We start from the raw sequence: 15,777 nt of genomic DNA, 5'->3' as shown, positions 1-15,777 counted from the left end.
CTTTGGGCGCCATCTTTGGGAAAACACGAAGCAGCGCAGGATTGTAAATAAACAGCTGGAGTGGGAGGGGGACGGGACGGTGGCCGAGAAGAAACAAAAAGCTCCCGCGAAAGCCCTAGGACGACGACCGTTAGGCGGGCGCGCGCTTAGAGCTTAGCCCCGCCCCATCCGTAACCCGGCGCGCGCTCCCCTATTCTCCCGCTCGACAACGACAGCGAGTTTGTGCGCGTGCGCGCGGAATAACGGCCGCTGGCGGAGGGAAGCGGGGGGTGGAATCTTTGGGGGGGGGAGAGAGAAGCCGCCCCGTCTCCCGCGCGCCCACCACCTGCGCCATCGTCAGCCAATCAGCGGCCGTCTCAGGGGTCTCGCGCTTGGGGCGACTCCGGCTGCTGGGTGGCTCCCCTGTCCCTCCTCCCGCCAGAGTCCCTCTTGTACCTCCCCCCTCCCGCGGGCCTAGCGCGCGCTCGCGCCCGCGCCCGCTCCAGCCTCTTGTGTGTCCTCGCGCCCCCCGCCCGCCCTCCCTCCCCGCGCGCAGTGTGCTCCGCTCCCCCCACCCTCCTCCTCCTTCCCCCCTCCCGCCCGCCCCGCGCGCCTCCTCCCCGGGTTCCCCCCTCCCCCACGGCCGCCTCCTCCTCCTCCCGCCCCAGGGTGAGCGCGAGCCACCTCCCTCCCTCCCTCCGCCATGGATCCCGGCAACTGGAGCAGCTTCATCTTCCAGGTAACAACCCCCTCCCCCGCCCCACCCCCCCTTCCCACACCCCCTCCCGCCCGCCCTCCCTCCCGTCCCACCCCCCCTCCGCGCGCCCGGTGCGCGCGCAGCTGTCCCCCTCCCTCCCTCGCGCCCTCCCCCGCCCTCCCCGAGGCGCCGGCTGGGCGCGCGCGCGGCGGGGGCCGAGGCTGCTCCCTCGCTCCCCCCACCCCGCCCCGCCAGGCTCCAACCGCCGCCGCCGCCGCCGCCGCCCGGGCCCCCGCCCCCGGCCCCCGGCCCCGCGGGGCCTCCCGCCCCCACCCAGGGGGCGTCGCCGCCGCCGTCGCCGCCGCGCTCCGCGGCCCGCCAGGCGCCCTCCTTCCCTCCCTCCCGCCGGCCGGGGTGCGCGGGCGGCGGGGCGGCCCGCGGGCCATGCGTTCGGCGCGGCCCAGCCCGGCCGGCCGGGGGCGGCGCCCCGAGCCCGGGCCCCGCGCGGCCCGCGCCCCCGGCCCCCGCTGAGCCCCGGGGGCCCCGCCGTGGCCGAGGCCATGTTCCCCGTGTTCCCTTGCACGCTGCTGGCCCCCCCCTTCCCCGTGCTGGGCCTGGACTCCCGGGGGGTGGGCGGCCTCATGAACTCCTTCCCGCCACCTCAGGGTCACGCCCAGAACCCCCTGCAGGTCGGGGCTGAGCTCCAGTCCCGCTTCTTTGCCTCCCAGGGCTGCGCCCAGAGTCCATTCCAGGTGAGTAGGGGCCGGCCGTGGCGGGCCGGGCCGGGAGGGCGCCGACCCGCGGCCGCGGCCCACACGGCGCCTTGTCTTCGCAGGCCGCGCCGGCGCCCCCACCCACGCCCCAGGCCCCGGCGGCCGAGCCCCTCCAGGTGGACTTGCTCCCGGTCCTTGCCGCCGCCCAGGAGTCCGCCGCGGCCGCGGCTGCCGCCGCCGCTGCCGCCGCCGCCGCCGCCGTTGCTGCTGCGCCCCCGGCCCCGGCCGCCGCCTCCACTGTGGACACAGCGGCTCTGAAGCAGCCCCCGGCGCCTCCTCCGCCGCCCCCGCCGGTGTCGGCGCCCGCCGCCGAGGCCGCGCCCCCTGTCTCTGCCGCCACTATCGCCGCAGCCGCGGCCACCGCCGTCGTTGCCCCAACCTCGACGGTCGCCGTGGCCCCGGTCGCATCTGCCTTGGAGAAGAAGACAAAGAGCAAGGGGCCCTACATCTGCGCCTTGTGCGCCAAGGAGTTCAAGAACGGCTACAATCTCCGAAGGCACGAGGCCATCCACACCGGAGCCAAAGCCGGCCGGGTCCCCTCGGGTGCTATGAAGATGCCCACCATGGTGCCCCTAAGCCTCTTGAGCGTGCCCCAACTGAGCGGAGCCGGCGGGGGAGGGGGAGAGGCGGGTGCCGGCGGCGGAGCGGCCGCAGTGGCCGCCGGCGGCGTGGTGACCACGACCGCCTCGGGAAAGCGCATCCGGAAGAACCACGCCTGCGAGATGTGCGGCAAGGCCTTCCGCGACGTGTACCACCTGAACCGACACAAGCTGTCGCACTCGGACGAGAAGCCCTACCAGTGCCCGGTGTGCCAGCAGCGCTTCAAGCGCAAGGACCGCATGAGCTACCACGTGCGCTCACATGACGGCGCTGTGCACAAGCCCTACAACTGCTCCCACTGTGGCAAGAGCTTCTCCCGGTGTGCACGGGCCTCGGCCGCCCCATGGGCGGGTGGGGAGGGCGGGAAGGCCGGCGGTGGAGGTGGCCTGGCCTTGGCTGGTGGGGAGGGAGGGAGCTTTCTGAGGATGGGGACTGGGAGCCACTCCCAGGGAGGCGGGAGGAAAGCCTCTCCCGGTTACCAGGGAGCAGGGGGTGGTCCTTAGCAGAAGGAGGTGGGTCCTTAGGTTGAGTGGGAGGAGGCCGAGGCCGCCTAGAGCGAGAGGAGGGATTCCTGCCTAACCGGGACTCTGAATCCCTGGGCTTGGGAGAAAACGCAGGGCCCCTTGCAAATGCTTGATGGACCAAGTTAGGCAGACTCGGGGACCCATCCACACCCCAGGGCCCTAACCCCAACCCCAACGTGTCCCCAGGCCGGATCACCTCAACAGTCACGTCAGACAAGTGCACTCAACAGAACGGCCCTTCAAATGTGAGGTAGGAAGCCCGCCTCCTCCTGTCCTGATTTTCATGATTTTGATCCTCATTGTAGTTGTCTGAGTTCAGCCTCTCAGAGCCCCTTTTTCTCTCTCTTCTTTTTGCTTTTTCACTCCATTTTCTCATCCCTTCTTCAAGGCCTCATCATCTCACTCCCATTTCCTACAGATCAAAGACCCCCAAGGCTCTGATTCCTTTAACCTCTTGCCCCCCTCGCCCTACTCCCCGAAGCTTTAACTCTCCTGACACCCCCCACGCCCCTCCCCCCTCCCCAGAAATGTGAGGCAGCTTTTGCTACGAAGGATCGTCTGCGAGCCCACACAGTACGACACGAGGAGAAGGTGCCATGTCATGTGTGTGGCAAGATGTTGAGCTCGGCTTATATTTCGGACCACATGAAGGTGCACAGCCAGGGTCCTCACCATGTCTGTGAGCTCTGCAACAAAGGTACATGCTGAGAGATGTTGGGAGGGCTAGGGACAGAGGGTGGGGACAAAACCAGAAGCCTTTCCACAGATGTGGGTTAAAGGTGCTGTAGCCAAGAGCTCGTGGCATCTAGAGCCCTTTAGAAAACACACGAAGGAACGTTGGGACGACTGAACATCACTAAGTTCTGAGATGTCATGGCTGGAGGAGATGATCTACCAGAGAGAGTCAACTCCTGGGTGTGTGTGGGGAGATGGGAGAGGGCATTACTGCTTTGGGGAAGGAGTGGTCAAGAGAGCCAGTTCCCATGGGTTGGCAGGCAAGGTTTCAGCTGTGCAGCCACAAGTTCTTGTCTTCAGCTCCTGGGGCAAGTGGAGTACATTGGCAGAGATTTACAAAGTACTCGCCCTGTCTCAGTAGCAGAGGGAGCTGCTTTTAAACAGATTCACTCCACTGAGTAACTGGGCTGAGACTGTATGGGGCACTGGAGGGAGGGGACACAGCCGTCTCTGCTGAGGGTCAACTCTTCAAGTGGCTAGGAATCAAGTGTCCTGTCACCCCGGGAGAGATCCCCCAGCCACAGAGAATGGACTCTGGGGACACCAAGGCCCAGAGGCCAACACCATTCAACCAGTTCCCACACTCGGGGGGCTGTTGCCCGCCCCCAGCCCCAGCAGAGTAGTTGGCCCCAGGCTACCAAGGATGTGGTGGGAGGAGGACAGGGCCATCTGAGGAGGGCGTCCCCAGCCGAGGAGAACAACCCCGTCTCTGGGGTCTCCACCTGGCTGACCCCCACCCCCCCATCCCCATCCACCCCCCTAATAGGCTTCACCACGGCAGCATACCTGCGCATCCACGCGGTGAAGGACCATGGGCTCCAGGCCCCGCGGGCTGACCGCATCCTGTGCAAGCTGTGCAGCGTGCACTGCAAGACCCCTGCCCAGCTGGCCGGCCACATGCAGACCCATCTGGGGGGGGCCGCCCCCCCTGTCCCGGGAGATGCCCCCCAGCCACAGCCCACCTGCTGAGGGGGACCCCGCACCCACCAGGCAAGGCGTGGGGCATGGCTGGGGGGGTGGGATGGGGTGCGTGGGACGAGGGGGCTCACAGGACCCAATAGGGGATCTTAGGAAGGCCAGGGATGCCCAGCTATCCCCAAGTTAGGGAGACTTCTGGGACCAGGGAGGGCCTTTCAGGAGAACGAGGTAAGGATGCAGGCCGAAATCTTAACTAAACAGGGAATGAGCAACGGCTGTGTCCCAGGGGAGGGCGTCTGGGGCAAGGCTCTTGCCATTCAGATCGCGCTGTGATCTCGTGGTGTTTCTCACCCTGCAGGTACAGGTGAGGTCTGTCCAATGGCAGGTGAGGTCTGTCCAATGGCGGCAGCGGCGGCAGCAGCGGCGGCAGCGGCAGCAGCAGTGGCAGCCCCACCCACAGCCGTGGGCTCCCTCTCGGGGGCCGAGGGGGTGCCTGTGAGCTCTCAGCCACTTCCCTCCCAGCCCTGGTGAGCTCCAAGTTGGTGGGGGGGAGAGGGGAGAATGGAGGAAAGTCCCTCGGTACCATCTCCTCTTCCCCTCTCTTTTCCCACCAACTCCTCACTACTTCCCCCACCAACCAAGGAGCCTCCAGAAGGAAAGGAGGAAGAAATGTTTTCTTAGGGGAATTCACTAGGTTTTAACGATTTGTTTCTCCTGCTCCTCTCTTCTCCCTATGAGACCTGACCCCACACACACCTGTTCCCTTGGTTGTGTTGAAGTCCCCTGGACAGTGGGCAGGGGGGAGCAGAGGACAGGAGTGGCCACTGCCCTTACCCCCTCTCCTCTCTGTGACCCCCTGCCCTGCCCTTCCAGGGATTTGTGAGCCTTCTCCCTCGATGGTCCTTCTTGCTCTCCTCCTTCCGGTGCCCCCACCTACTGTCTGCTGCCCCTCCCTGGGGAGTTGGTGCTTTTTTTTTTTTTTTTCCAGGGGGAGGGAGGAGAGGAAGGAGGGAAATCAAAGATTCTGTCCCAGAGATGGGGAAAGGTGAGATTTGAGAAGGGGCAGAAGGCAAAGGTTGTACCTTCATCAGGTGGGGTTGTTTGGAGTCAGGCCCTGAACATCATCCTGCTTAAGAATCTGTCAGGGGAAAACAAGTCAAGGGGAGCAAAAGGAGGAGCCACTAGGGTCAGAGGCAGGACAAGAGATGGAATCCTAGGGGCCAGGGTAAATGGAGGTATCCAGGGACTAGAGGTGCTTCCTGGGGGTGGGGGGAATGCAGCCACAGTGTCTCCCCCTTCCCTCTTCCACCCCAGCTCCAGCCCTGGCCTTTTCTTTTCATCCCTCTCCCCCACGACAGAAGCTGTGGCCCTGGCCATGTCATCGTGTTCCGGTGTCCCCTGCATGTTCCCCACCCTTCACCCCCTCCTTTTGCGCGGACCCCATTACAATAAATTTTAAATAAAAACCTGTCTCAGACTCAGTGAATGAATTGCTCTCAACAAGCCCCCTGTTCCCACCCCCAAAGGAATTCTTAGGCCTGCAGTTGGTCAGTCAGTGGCAGCCTTGCTCAGCCCTGTGCAGCTCTGAGGCTCCAGCTCCTCCTTCCCCAGAGGCAGCACCAGCCCAGGCAGTCCAGGTTCAGGGTGGGGCCGAGGCTGCTAGGCTGTGGGGAGCAAGTTCTAGGACTCCGGAGTCTCTGGGGAATACTCAATCCACCCAGGCCCAGAATAGCCCCTGGAGGTTTGAAGAGGCCTGGGTCAGAAACCCAAACAGTTGCTGGACATAAATGCTGGTTTTCCCTTTCCGTCCAGACCCACTGCCTGCTGCTCACACCCCAGCCAATACCTGCACACTCTTAAGGCCCTGAGAGGTGATGGATGATGTGGCTGTGGAAAGACTGGGCAACTCAGCCCTAGGACTGGGAACAAAGACGTGGAGAATAAAAACTGCACTTCTCCCCACTCGTCCTCTTCATTCTGGTGTGGTCCACCCTGCTCTTACCCAGCCCCCTCCTGTTCCAGACTGCTCTTGCAGCCTCCATCCTGCCCCTTGGAATTCCCTTCCCAGTCACTGCTCTGACCCCTCCAGGGACCCTTTACTTGAGCCTTCCATTACCCATTTCTGCTGCTGCTGCTTCCTTGGCGGTAGAGGGACTTGCCGTTCTGCAGGCTCCCTTCTGGAAACTCCACCCTGATCATCCTCTGCAGCCTCTCCCAAGTTTGGCCTCATCTCCCTTCCCTTCCTGCTGGCAGGGGTGCCTCCACCTGGTCCTGCCTGTCTCACTGGTCCAGCCTCCTCCGAGGCCCCTCTCCGCTTCCCCTGACCCCCTGCCTTGGCCAGGACCCCCGGTGACCGTTGGCGGGAGGGGCCCGGGGCCTGGGAAGGGGGCACCCCCAGGAGGCGCGCGGGGGAAGGGCTCAGGAGCCGCGCGAGTGGTCCCCCGGCCGGTTGCCCAGGTAACGCGGGGCCTGGCACGCGTGGCTCCCTCCGGCTGGCCGGGAGGGGCGGGAGCTGTGCAAGGGGCGGGGGCGGTGCGCCAGCGAAGCGTAGGGGAGGGGACCTGAGAGGAGGGGATGAGCCGAGGGGAGGGGAGACCCGCCGCCTCCCTTCCTCGCTAGCTGACTTGCTCCCTCCCGGGCTGCGGCGGCTGCAACCGCGGCGGTGGCGGCGGCGGCGGCGGCGGCAGCAGCCGGAGCAGTCTGGAGGCCGGCGTCGAGGTGAGACGGGAATGGACTGACTGAAGCTGCGGGTAGGAGTGGACGGACAGACCGCGGACGCCGGGAAGGCTGTACCGGAATGCGGGCGCCTGATGGACTGACGGGTGGTGCTGGGCGCGCCACGCCAATGGGAGGAGACGGCGCCGGTCCCCTGGGGGCGAGGGAATCCCTGGGAGAGGGGCTGGGAAGGGGCTCAGCGGAGATGCCCAGGTCCCCGAGGGAGGGGCGCGGGCGTCTACGCCCCAAAAGCGCAGCACGAAAACCGCACCGGCTGGGCGCCCAGGCAGGAAGGGAGGATGCAGAGAGAGTGGAATGTGAGTTTCGGGGTCCTCTGCCCAGTCTGCCTTTCGGAACGTCTGAGTCTGAATAGCTTGTTGATTTTGGGGTGCTGTGGTATCTGCTAGGATGAGTTTGGATCTTGTTGGGTAGACCCAAGAAGAGACCGTGGGGGAACCTTGTTTACAAAAGGGTTCATCTTCCCAGGGCTCTCCAACCAGAAGCCTGAGCAGAGCACTCCTCCCCAGAGATGTCCCACCCCAAAGCAAAGGAAACCCCAACTTTTCTTCCTTTTCCCCAGAGGCAGTCCAAGGCTGGCCCTGAGACAGGAGCATCGCTCTCTTGGGCTGCAGCGCTGAAAGCTACCTCTTCCCTCCTCACACCAAGCCTGTCTCCTCCTCTTGCAGGATTTGCTGCTGTCTTCACCGCCGTTCCATCCTTCCCTCAGAGGCCCTCTCCCCTCTCCTGTCTCAAGATGGCAGCTAGCAGCTCTGAGATCTCTGAGATTAAGGCCGTAGAGGAGGGTCCCCAGACCCAGGGAGAAGGGCCTGGCCATTCTGAAGGCCAAACTGGCTCTCCCCAGGTCCCAGCTGGGGTCTCAGATGAGCCAGAGACCCTGCAGCCAGGCCCAGACGTCATGGGGGCCCCTGTGGACTCAGAGCCCAAGGTTGGGCTGGCTCCAGAAACCACAGAGACCCCAACCGGGGCCCCTGAAGCAGCTCAGGCCAGAGACCTCAGCTCAAACCCAGGAGGGGAAGCAAAGGCCAACTCCAGCACTGAAGAAACATGCCAAGAGCTAGCATCCAAACCCGAAGTGAGCAAAGAGGCCACTGCAGACCCGGAATCCAACCTGGAATCCGCAGCCCCGCTTGAGCCAGCCTCAGAGCCTGCCCCCCAGCCAGAACCCCAGTTAGACCCCCAGCCAGAGCCCCAGCCAGCTTCCCAGTCCACCTCCACACCAGCCCTTCAGCCAGAACCCCCTACCCAGGAGGAGCCCACCTTTGAGATCCTGAGCGAGAACATGGGAGAAAAGCAGGAGAACGGGGCAGTGGTTCCCCTGCAGGCTGGTGATGGTGATGGGGAAGAGGGTCCAGCCCCCCAGCCTCACTCACCACCCTCCACAAAGACCCCCCCAGCCAATGGGGCCCCACCCCGTGTGCTGCAGCAGCTGGTGGAGGAGGATCGACTAGGAAAGGCTCACAGTGGGCATTCAGGATCTCCCCGAGGAAGCCTGAGCCGCCACCCTAGCTCCCAGCTCGCAGGGTCTGGGGTAGAGGGAGGTGAAGGCACCCAGAAACCTCGGGACTACATCATCCTCGCCATCCTGTCCTGCTTCTGCCCCATGTGGCCTGTCAACATCGTGGCCTTCGCTTATGCTGTCATGGTGAGCCCCAGGGGACCCTGCCTGGCCCAGGCCTGCAGTGGTTCCCAGTTTCCTGCCCTGTGCTGGGACACAGCCCCAGGAGTAACCCCGCCTCCCCTCCCCTTTCTGCATGGATCTCACGTCCCAGTTACAGGGCCTTTGCTCGAGTCTCCCTGGGGCTTCACCTTCTGAGCCCTACCCCATCAGGTGGGAGGGAAGTTGAGACATTTCACACAGTCTTACTGACCTGTGCCCTTCTCCTGCTGCCTCTCAACCCCCTTCCTCCCTTAACCACTGTCCACCGGCTGGCCTGTCTCCTCTGGATGACTCTTACACCCGATCTCTGCCTGGCTGGCATTTCCTGACCTGGGCTGGTGCCCCCACCGCTCACTCTAACCCCAGTCCCGAAACAGCTTGCAACAGGGGGACGTGGATGGGGCCCAGCGTCTGGGTCGCGTGGCCAAGCTCTTAAGCATCGTGGCACTGGTAGGGGGGATCCTCATCATTATCGCCTCCTGCGTCATCAATTTAGGCGGTGAGTGGGGGTCTGGGACAGGCTGGGAGGAATGGAAGGGTTGGCAAGGGCGGCTTTACTAACCCCTGCCCCTGCTCTCTCCTGTCTGTCCTCCCTACTTCTTTGTCTCTCCTTGTCTCCCCCCACCCCTCTGCCCCACCGTCTCTGTCTGTCCCTCCCTCTCCTCTCCCACAGTGTATAAGTGAGGGGCTCTGCCCTGCATTCCAAGACTTTTTTTCCTGTTGGGAGCTGCCTTGGGCCCATCCTCCCTTGGGGGGAGCCCAATCCATGGCCCAGGCCCGCACCCATAGGGACCAAGGGAGCCTGAGCGGCCTTGTTTACAGCTTCTTTCCTGCTCCTGCATCCTGCCAGGCTCCTCTGCCAACCGTAGGCCTCCCTTCTCCCTGCACTGTTTCCAACCTCCCTGCACTTCTGCCTGCACCCCCTCCAGCCTCTCGGCTTCCCTATCCTTGCACTTCCTGCACTTTTGGAATCCTCCCTGAACATCTCCCCATCTCTCTGTGCTCTCAGCCTCCCTGCATCTCTCCCCACCTTCCTGCACTACAACCTCCCCGAATTTCCTGCACCTCGACCCTGGTCTCCCTCACCCAACTTTCATTGTCTCAGCTTCCTCCCCCTATCCCTTTCTTCCTCCCCACCTTATTCACCGCCACTTCCCTCCCCACACCCTCCGCCCCCTTCCTCTTCCTGCCTCCTCATCTCCCTCCAGCATCCTCTCCTCCACCCTCCTCCACCGTTTATTCTACAAAAACTCCAGCACTCAGATCAGGCTGGGGGAGGGGAGTGGTGTCAGGAGAGGGCTCTCTCGCCCGGGCTCCGACTGTTCTCTGTTGGGACCACCCAGGTCCGGACGACCCCCAGGGTGCCTCGGGGTCGCAGAGCTGGCAAGCCAGGCCTCGTTTGGAGACACGCAGGGGTGGCGTGTTCTGAACACGCACCTGGGAGAACGGAGGGGCACGGCTGTTGACCCTCCCTGGTCAGCCTGAGTTGACCTGCTCCATCTGGTCTTTTTAACCCAGTCAGCGAACTCGTCGGAGCTGGGGTCATTCACGTACTTCGTAAGAAAAAGAATCCCCCAAATAGGACCAAAGCTCCCAGCTGCAGGGAGCAAGGGAAGGGCAGAGAGATGTATTATTATTTTCTAAGAGGACGAGAGAGGTTTGTTGCACGCGACAGTCCGCTGGGGAGGCGGGGACCGAGCCACAACGCGGTTCGGAGTTGGCGGGTTTTTTTTTTTTTCCCCCTAAAAAAAAGTGTAGGGAAAAAACCCTAAAAGTCTAAAAACAAAAAAAAGGATACATCAAACTGATTCTCCCTTTTTGTATGCCGATGCTGCATGGGTCTGAGACACCAATAAACGGAGACTGCATGAGACTCGTCTCTAGCCTCAGTTAGTCCTTACAAGCGTGCGCCGCGGGGGCCGAAGGTAGTGCCTCCTTTTCCGCAGACACTGCGTGGTTTGCGCAGGCGCTGCCCCGGTGGCCATCTTTACTGTGGGCCGAAGCCTATCATTCCGGAGCGCCTACCTGCGCATGTGCAAGCCTTCCCTCGCTTTCCTCTTCCAAGTAGTTTAGACTAAGCGGAGCCTCCCGCGCCATCTCGGTGCGCCTGCGTACTGTGACCCTGCGCAGTCCGGGAGGCGGGTCTTAGCTCCAGGTGCGTACGGCAGCTGAGGTGGCGAAACTTCGAGGTGTGGGGAGAGGGTGCCGGATCCAGGTGTAGAGAGGGGCGGCGTGAAGGCGAAAAGAGCGGGTCCGCCCCTTTCCGCCCTGGAAAGTAGTTTCTTTGGGTCCCTGGGAACGTTGGAATACCAGATCTGGATCCGTAGGGGCGGGGTCCTTGGAGGGAACTTGAGCGCCCCCTTCTGGGAATCGGCGGGTCTGTTCGCAGGGACTGCTGTTGGAGCCTGATTGGTTAGACAGACGTTCCCCAAAGCCACGGGAAGCCCTACCCGCGGAGGCGGGGGTGGGGGATCCCTGGCTTAGTACTCCTGCCATCTCCTGTCATCGCAGGGCCCCTTCCCTAGTGGCATATGTCCCTTGTCCGGGGCCATGGAGACATTGCAGCCACCACGGCGGCGCCTCTGTCTGAAGAAGGGGAAGTGACCTCCGGTCTCCAGGCTCTGGCTGTGGAGGATACCGGAGGCCCCTCTGCTTCGGCCGACCAAGCCGAGGAAGAGGGAGAAGGAGGCCGGGAGGAGGCTGAGCATGAGGGGTCCGGGGCCGAGGAGGTGCAGGGAGAAGCCCCCAGCCCTGAGGGGGAGGAGCGTGCCAAGGGAGAATCCGAAGACTGGTGCGTGCCCTGCAGCGATGAAGAAGTGGAGCTGCCCGCAGATGGGCAGTCCTGGATGCCACCCCCGTCTGAAATCCAACGGCTCTATGAACTGCTGGCTGCCCACGGTACCCTGGAGCTTCAGGCTGAGATCCTGCCCCGCCGGCCACCCACGCCTGAGGCCCAGAGTGAAGAGGAGAGATCCGATGAGGAGCCAGAGGCCAAAGAGGAGGAAGAGGAAAAGTGAGGGCACACCCTGACACCTTGTCCTTGGGGCTCCTCCCCTGATTCCGGGAGGAAATAGGGAGGGGAGGTGGGACCCAGGATCATGGGAAGTGAAGGGAGGGAAGAGAGGGGGAGAGGAAGAGCCAGGGGGTTGGGGACAAGTGTGGTTGTTTGGGGGTGAGCGGGAACCACCCTCACCCTTCACTGTCTGTCCCCCTGCCCCAGACCACACATGCCTACAGAATTTGACTTTGATGATGAGCCAATGACACCAAAGGACTCCCTGATTGACCGGAGGCGCACCCCAGGTACAGAGGAGAGGGGAGTACTGGGCAGCAGGGGTAGAGGGGGATGGGGGGGTGGGAGGGGTAGAGGGGGATGGGGGGTGGGAGGGGTAGAGGGGGATGGGGGGGTGGGGTGAAGAGCCTCTGCTCACACTTACTCAGAAAGTGACTCCCTAAAAGAGGCCTTGACTTGGTGCTTGGTAGCTACACAACTTGTAGCTTTAGAAGAGAGCATGCACCCAGTGATGCCATCCTTCCAGCTTCGGTGGTCCCCTATCTTCCCTTAAAAGATTATCACAGATAATTTCATCATGCTTCTCATTACTTTGATCTCAGTCATCCTAGAAGTCCAAGTCATTACTACTATTACCTAGATCCACATACCTACACTGCTGGGTACATGTCCTAATCTTACCCAGTTTCCCATCCTATGTGCCTTCCTAGAGTTTACCCTCGGAGCCATTCTTGTTTTGTTTGGGGCCATGCTGCTCAGCATGTGGGATCCTAGTTCCCTGCCCTGAGGTTGAACCTGTGCCCTTGCAGTGGAAGCAGTCTTAACCACTGGACCATCAGGGAAGTCCCCTTGCTGTTGTGCTGTGCTTAGTCGCTCAGACTCTTTGCAGTCCTATGGACTGCAGCCTGCCAGGCACTTCTGTCCATGGGGATTCTCTAGGCAAGAATACTGGAGTGGGTTGCCATGCTCTTCTCCAGGGGATCGTCTCAACCTGGGGATCGAACCCAGGTCTCCCACATTGAGACAGATTCTTTACCATCTGAGCCACCAAGAAAGTCCCCTTGGAGCCATCTTTTTTAAAAAAAATGTTGGCTATGGTGGTCTTTGTTGCTGTGCACAGGCTTTCTCTAGTTGCAACGAGCAGGTACCGCTCTTTGATACTTGGGTGTCTCACAGCAGTGGCTTTTCTTGTTGCGGAGCATGGGCTCTAGGGCACGTGGGCATCAGTAGGTGCAGCTCCTGGACTGTAGGGCAAGGGCTCTGTAGTTGTGACACACGGGCTTAGCTGCTCCAGGGCATGTGGGGTCCTCCTGGGTCAGGGATCGACCTCATGACCCCTGCATTGTCAGGCAGACTCACAGCCCTTGGACCAGCAGGGAAGTCCTGGAGCCATTCCTGATTTCGGTTTCTTTCGCCTCAACACTCAAGCCAGCAGCAAGTCTTGTTAGCTCTGCTTCCACATTCCCATGTTCAGCTCTCCACCTTTAACACGATATCCTCATTCAAGCCACCACCATCTCTGTCACCTGGAGAGGTGTGGCAGCTCTTAACTGGTCTTCCTGCCACCAGTCTCAGCACTAGAGATGGTTTATGTTTCAAAATGTAAGCTGTGTCACTTCTCTTGTTTTCAGTCCTCCAAATGATTCTATTACGGGGGCTGGGGTGGGTGGACGAGCATGTCAATTGAGAATCCAAGCCCCCCTCTCCCCCAGCCCAAGGCTTCCATGTACAGTAAGAGATCCAAACCCCTTGTCATGGCCTGTAAGTCATTTCCTTGGCTGCTGGGGTCCAGCCCCCGCAGGATCCAGGGGAACCTGAAGGAAAAATGGCGTCGGCGGATGATTTAGAGAGAGATAAGGAAAGAATATTGTAGATAAGAAAACAGAGGAGAGAAAGAGGCTGATACTCCTTGGTTTACATAGAAAGCCAATAAAACTTCGAGACAAAAAGTTTGCCTGTTCACGGAGGCCACAGGTGCCTTCCCGATCTCCCAAGGGAGTGAAGATGCAAAACGTCTTCCCGTTCAGGTCTTAGAAACCCGGGCAGATAAGTGAACGCAGGGAGCCTCTATGCTCCAAGAGATCAGCCTGGAAAAGAAAGTAAGAGAGAAAATAAAAGAGAAACACGGGGTGACCAAGCTTCTTCAAGCGAGGCCCATTGTTTTTATTTTTAAAAGGGTCTTTTATACCTTTACTTGTACATAGAGGGAAATCAAAGATGCAAAGTCATACAGAATCAGCCCAAACATTATATCTGTTTTGTCTTTATCGAAACCAGGATTTTTCTGCAAACCTTTCCCATAAACAATATTGTGTACATTATCTTCTGGCCTTGGAGGCCTGTGAACATTTTATGACCCTCTTTTGATAAAGGCTTCTCAACCAGAAAACGTATTTTCCCTTGAAATATTTTTTCTTATATTTCTAATCTGTGTCAGCCTCAAAAAGTATTAAACAGAGTTACATTCTCAGGAAGCAAAGGTGCAGTGAGTTACAAGAAAGAACCAATTAGCTCAAAAGTCTGATGTGGTTAATTTCAAGGCTACACTTGTTTTTCTTACTTTCCAACTATGTTAACTAATGCACTCCCAGGTGCACAGTGGATAAGAGATATGGGAACTTGGCAACAAGCATTGGCCCAATAATGAAATCCTATGCCTAGCACTACTCTAATAACTTAACTCTTTGAAAGGCTCTATGTTTTAGGCTTTCCGTGCCTCTCACAGTTGGGAGGCTGTAAATAATCACATGTGTAGCTGCAAGAGTCTGGATATATCTGCCAAGCAAGCTAAAATGCTAACAGAGGGGTTTTGATTGGAAATATTCTTCTCATGTCCAGGAGACTTATTAGCTATAGCCCTAAGTTGATTTTCTCCAGAGAAAGGTGGTCAGGAATAGCCCCCTGTTAATGTTGGAGGAGTTGGTGAAAGTCATGAAATAGTAAAACAGACAGATTCTGCTTTTGGAGTAGATGTTTGAGAAAGCCTAGGGAGCCCATTGAGTTCTGAAGCCTTGCTTAACAGTTCTCTTCCACATGACCTTGTCATGGGTGGGATCTCCCGTGGTGGCTCCCAGCACTTGGCCTCGTCTTTCCTGTTTCTGCTAGCTCTACATTTCTCATTAAACAGGTCTCCGAGTTCCTTCCCTGGGGCTTTTGCACTTGCTTGCCCCCTGCCTGGGGCACACCTCCCTGATCTTCTCATTTCTGGCCTCTTCTTATAATTCAAACCTTCACTTCCCACCCCATCTGAGACCCCAACCCTAAACCTCAGAACCTCCATGACGTCTATGGCAATTATGTCTGAATGAATTGAAAATGTTATATGGTTTACAAATAGTCTTCTACCCTGCATGTAAAAAGATAATGTGCTTCTAATTCTAAAAATTTGAGTGTGAGTTGAATGTGCCAAAATGAAACCAAAAAATTAAAATGTGACAATATCGAAAAAAAAAGTGCCTTCATAACAGACCTGGAAATCTCTTTGTTTAATAAGCTCCCCAAGTGATTAATAAGACCCAGGCAGGTCTGGCACATACTGCCTCAGTCCCTTCCACTTTTCTCATCTTCCCCTTCTTCAGGAAGCTCAGCCCGGAGCCAGAAACGGGAGGCCCGCCTGGACAAGGTCCTTTCAGACATGAAGCGACACAAGAAGCTAGAGGAGCAGATCCTTCGTACCGGCAGGGACCTCTTCAGCCTGGACTCAGAGGACGCCAGCCCCGCCAGCCCCCCACTCCGGTCCTCAGGGAGTAGTCTCTTCCCCCGGCAGCGGAAATACTGAGCGTGCCGAGTCTGCCTGCTGGAGCCTTGGCCCACCTTCCCTCACCCAGGGCCTTGGGCAAGAGGAGAGATGCTCCCAGACTCCCACCACAACACCTTGCCGGAAGGAGGACTGACGTGTGTGTGTGTGTGTGTGTGTGTGTGTGTGTGTGTGTGTGTGTGTTTATGTTTTCTCTTGAACATCTGTTGGGAGACCTGAGCCAAATTTTCTGAATCTAAAATAAAAAATTTTAAAAGCAAGTTACCTTCTCTTAGAGGAGAGGCTGCCGCTGAAGCCAAGACCCTTGTGGAGAAGCAGGACTGTATTCACCCTGACTGCAGTTGAAGGCAGATGGGGTAGAAGTGAGCTCAGTCAGCACCTGCCCCCT

At 59.6% G+C, this 15,777-nt stretch overlaps 3 protein-coding genes across 10 annotated transcripts; all 3 read left to right on the top strand.

The window, feature by feature from the left end:
* MAZ (MYC associated zinc finger protein) lies at positions 616 to 6,165 on the top strand. Of its 7 annotated transcripts, XM_018040372.1 has the most exons (7): positions 616 to 718; positions 1,342 to 1,428; positions 1,512 to 2,368; positions 2,760 to 2,823; positions 3,099 to 3,270; positions 4,075 to 4,298; positions 4,585 to 5,696. In XM_018040372.1, the coding sequence occupies exons 1-6, from the start codon at positions 683 to 685 to the stop codon at positions 4,275 to 4,277; spliced, it is 1,419 nt and encodes a 472-aa protein (XP_017895861.1). In that variant the 5' UTR covers positions 616 to 682; the 3' UTR covers positions 4,278 to 4,298; positions 4,585 to 5,696. The 7 variants fall into 7 exon arrangements, with proteins under 7 accessions (XP_017895861.1, XP_017895862.1, XP_017895859.1 ...); XM_018040373.1 differs by lacking the exon at positions 4,075 to 4,298; XM_018040367.1 differs by lacking the exon at positions 616 to 718 and having other exon boundaries at positions 1,078 to 1,428.
* On the top strand, positions 6,957 to 10,492 carry PRRT2 (proline rich transmembrane protein 2). Its single transcript, XM_005697689.3, has 3 exons — positions 6,957 to 8,604; positions 8,986 to 9,118; positions 9,293 to 10,492. The coding sequence occupies exons 1-3, from the start codon at positions 7,471 to 7,473 to the stop codon at positions 9,301 to 9,303; spliced, it is 1,278 nt and encodes a 425-aa protein (XP_005697746.2). The 5' UTR covers positions 6,957 to 7,470; the 3' UTR covers positions 9,304 to 10,492.
* Positions 10,564 to 15,643, top strand: PAGR1 (PAXIP1 associated glutamate rich protein 1). 2 transcript variants are annotated; one of them, XM_005697690.3, is made up of 4 exons: positions 10,564 to 10,774; positions 11,131 to 11,632; positions 11,840 to 11,922; positions 15,211 to 15,643. In XM_005697690.3, the coding sequence occupies exons 2-4, from the start codon at positions 11,151 to 11,153 to the stop codon at positions 15,408 to 15,410; spliced, it is 765 nt and encodes a 254-aa protein (XP_005697747.1). In that variant the 5' UTR covers positions 10,564 to 10,774; positions 11,131 to 11,150; the 3' UTR covers positions 15,411 to 15,643. The 2 variants fall into 2 exon arrangements, with proteins under 2 accessions (XP_005697747.1, XP_017895864.1); XM_018040375.1 differs by lacking the exon at positions 10,564 to 10,774 and having other exon boundaries at positions 10,781 to 11,632.

This window comes from Capra hircus, chromosome 25 (genome assembly GCF_001704415.2).
Source record: "Capra hircus breed San Clemente chromosome 25, ASM170441v1, whole genome shotgun sequence".
In the NCBI taxonomy this organism is placed as follows: Eukaryota; Metazoa; Chordata; class Mammalia; order Artiodactyla; family Bovidae; genus Capra; species Capra hircus.
Note: the sequence above shows the minus strand (reverse complement) of the source record. Positions and strands in the feature narration are given on the sequence as shown.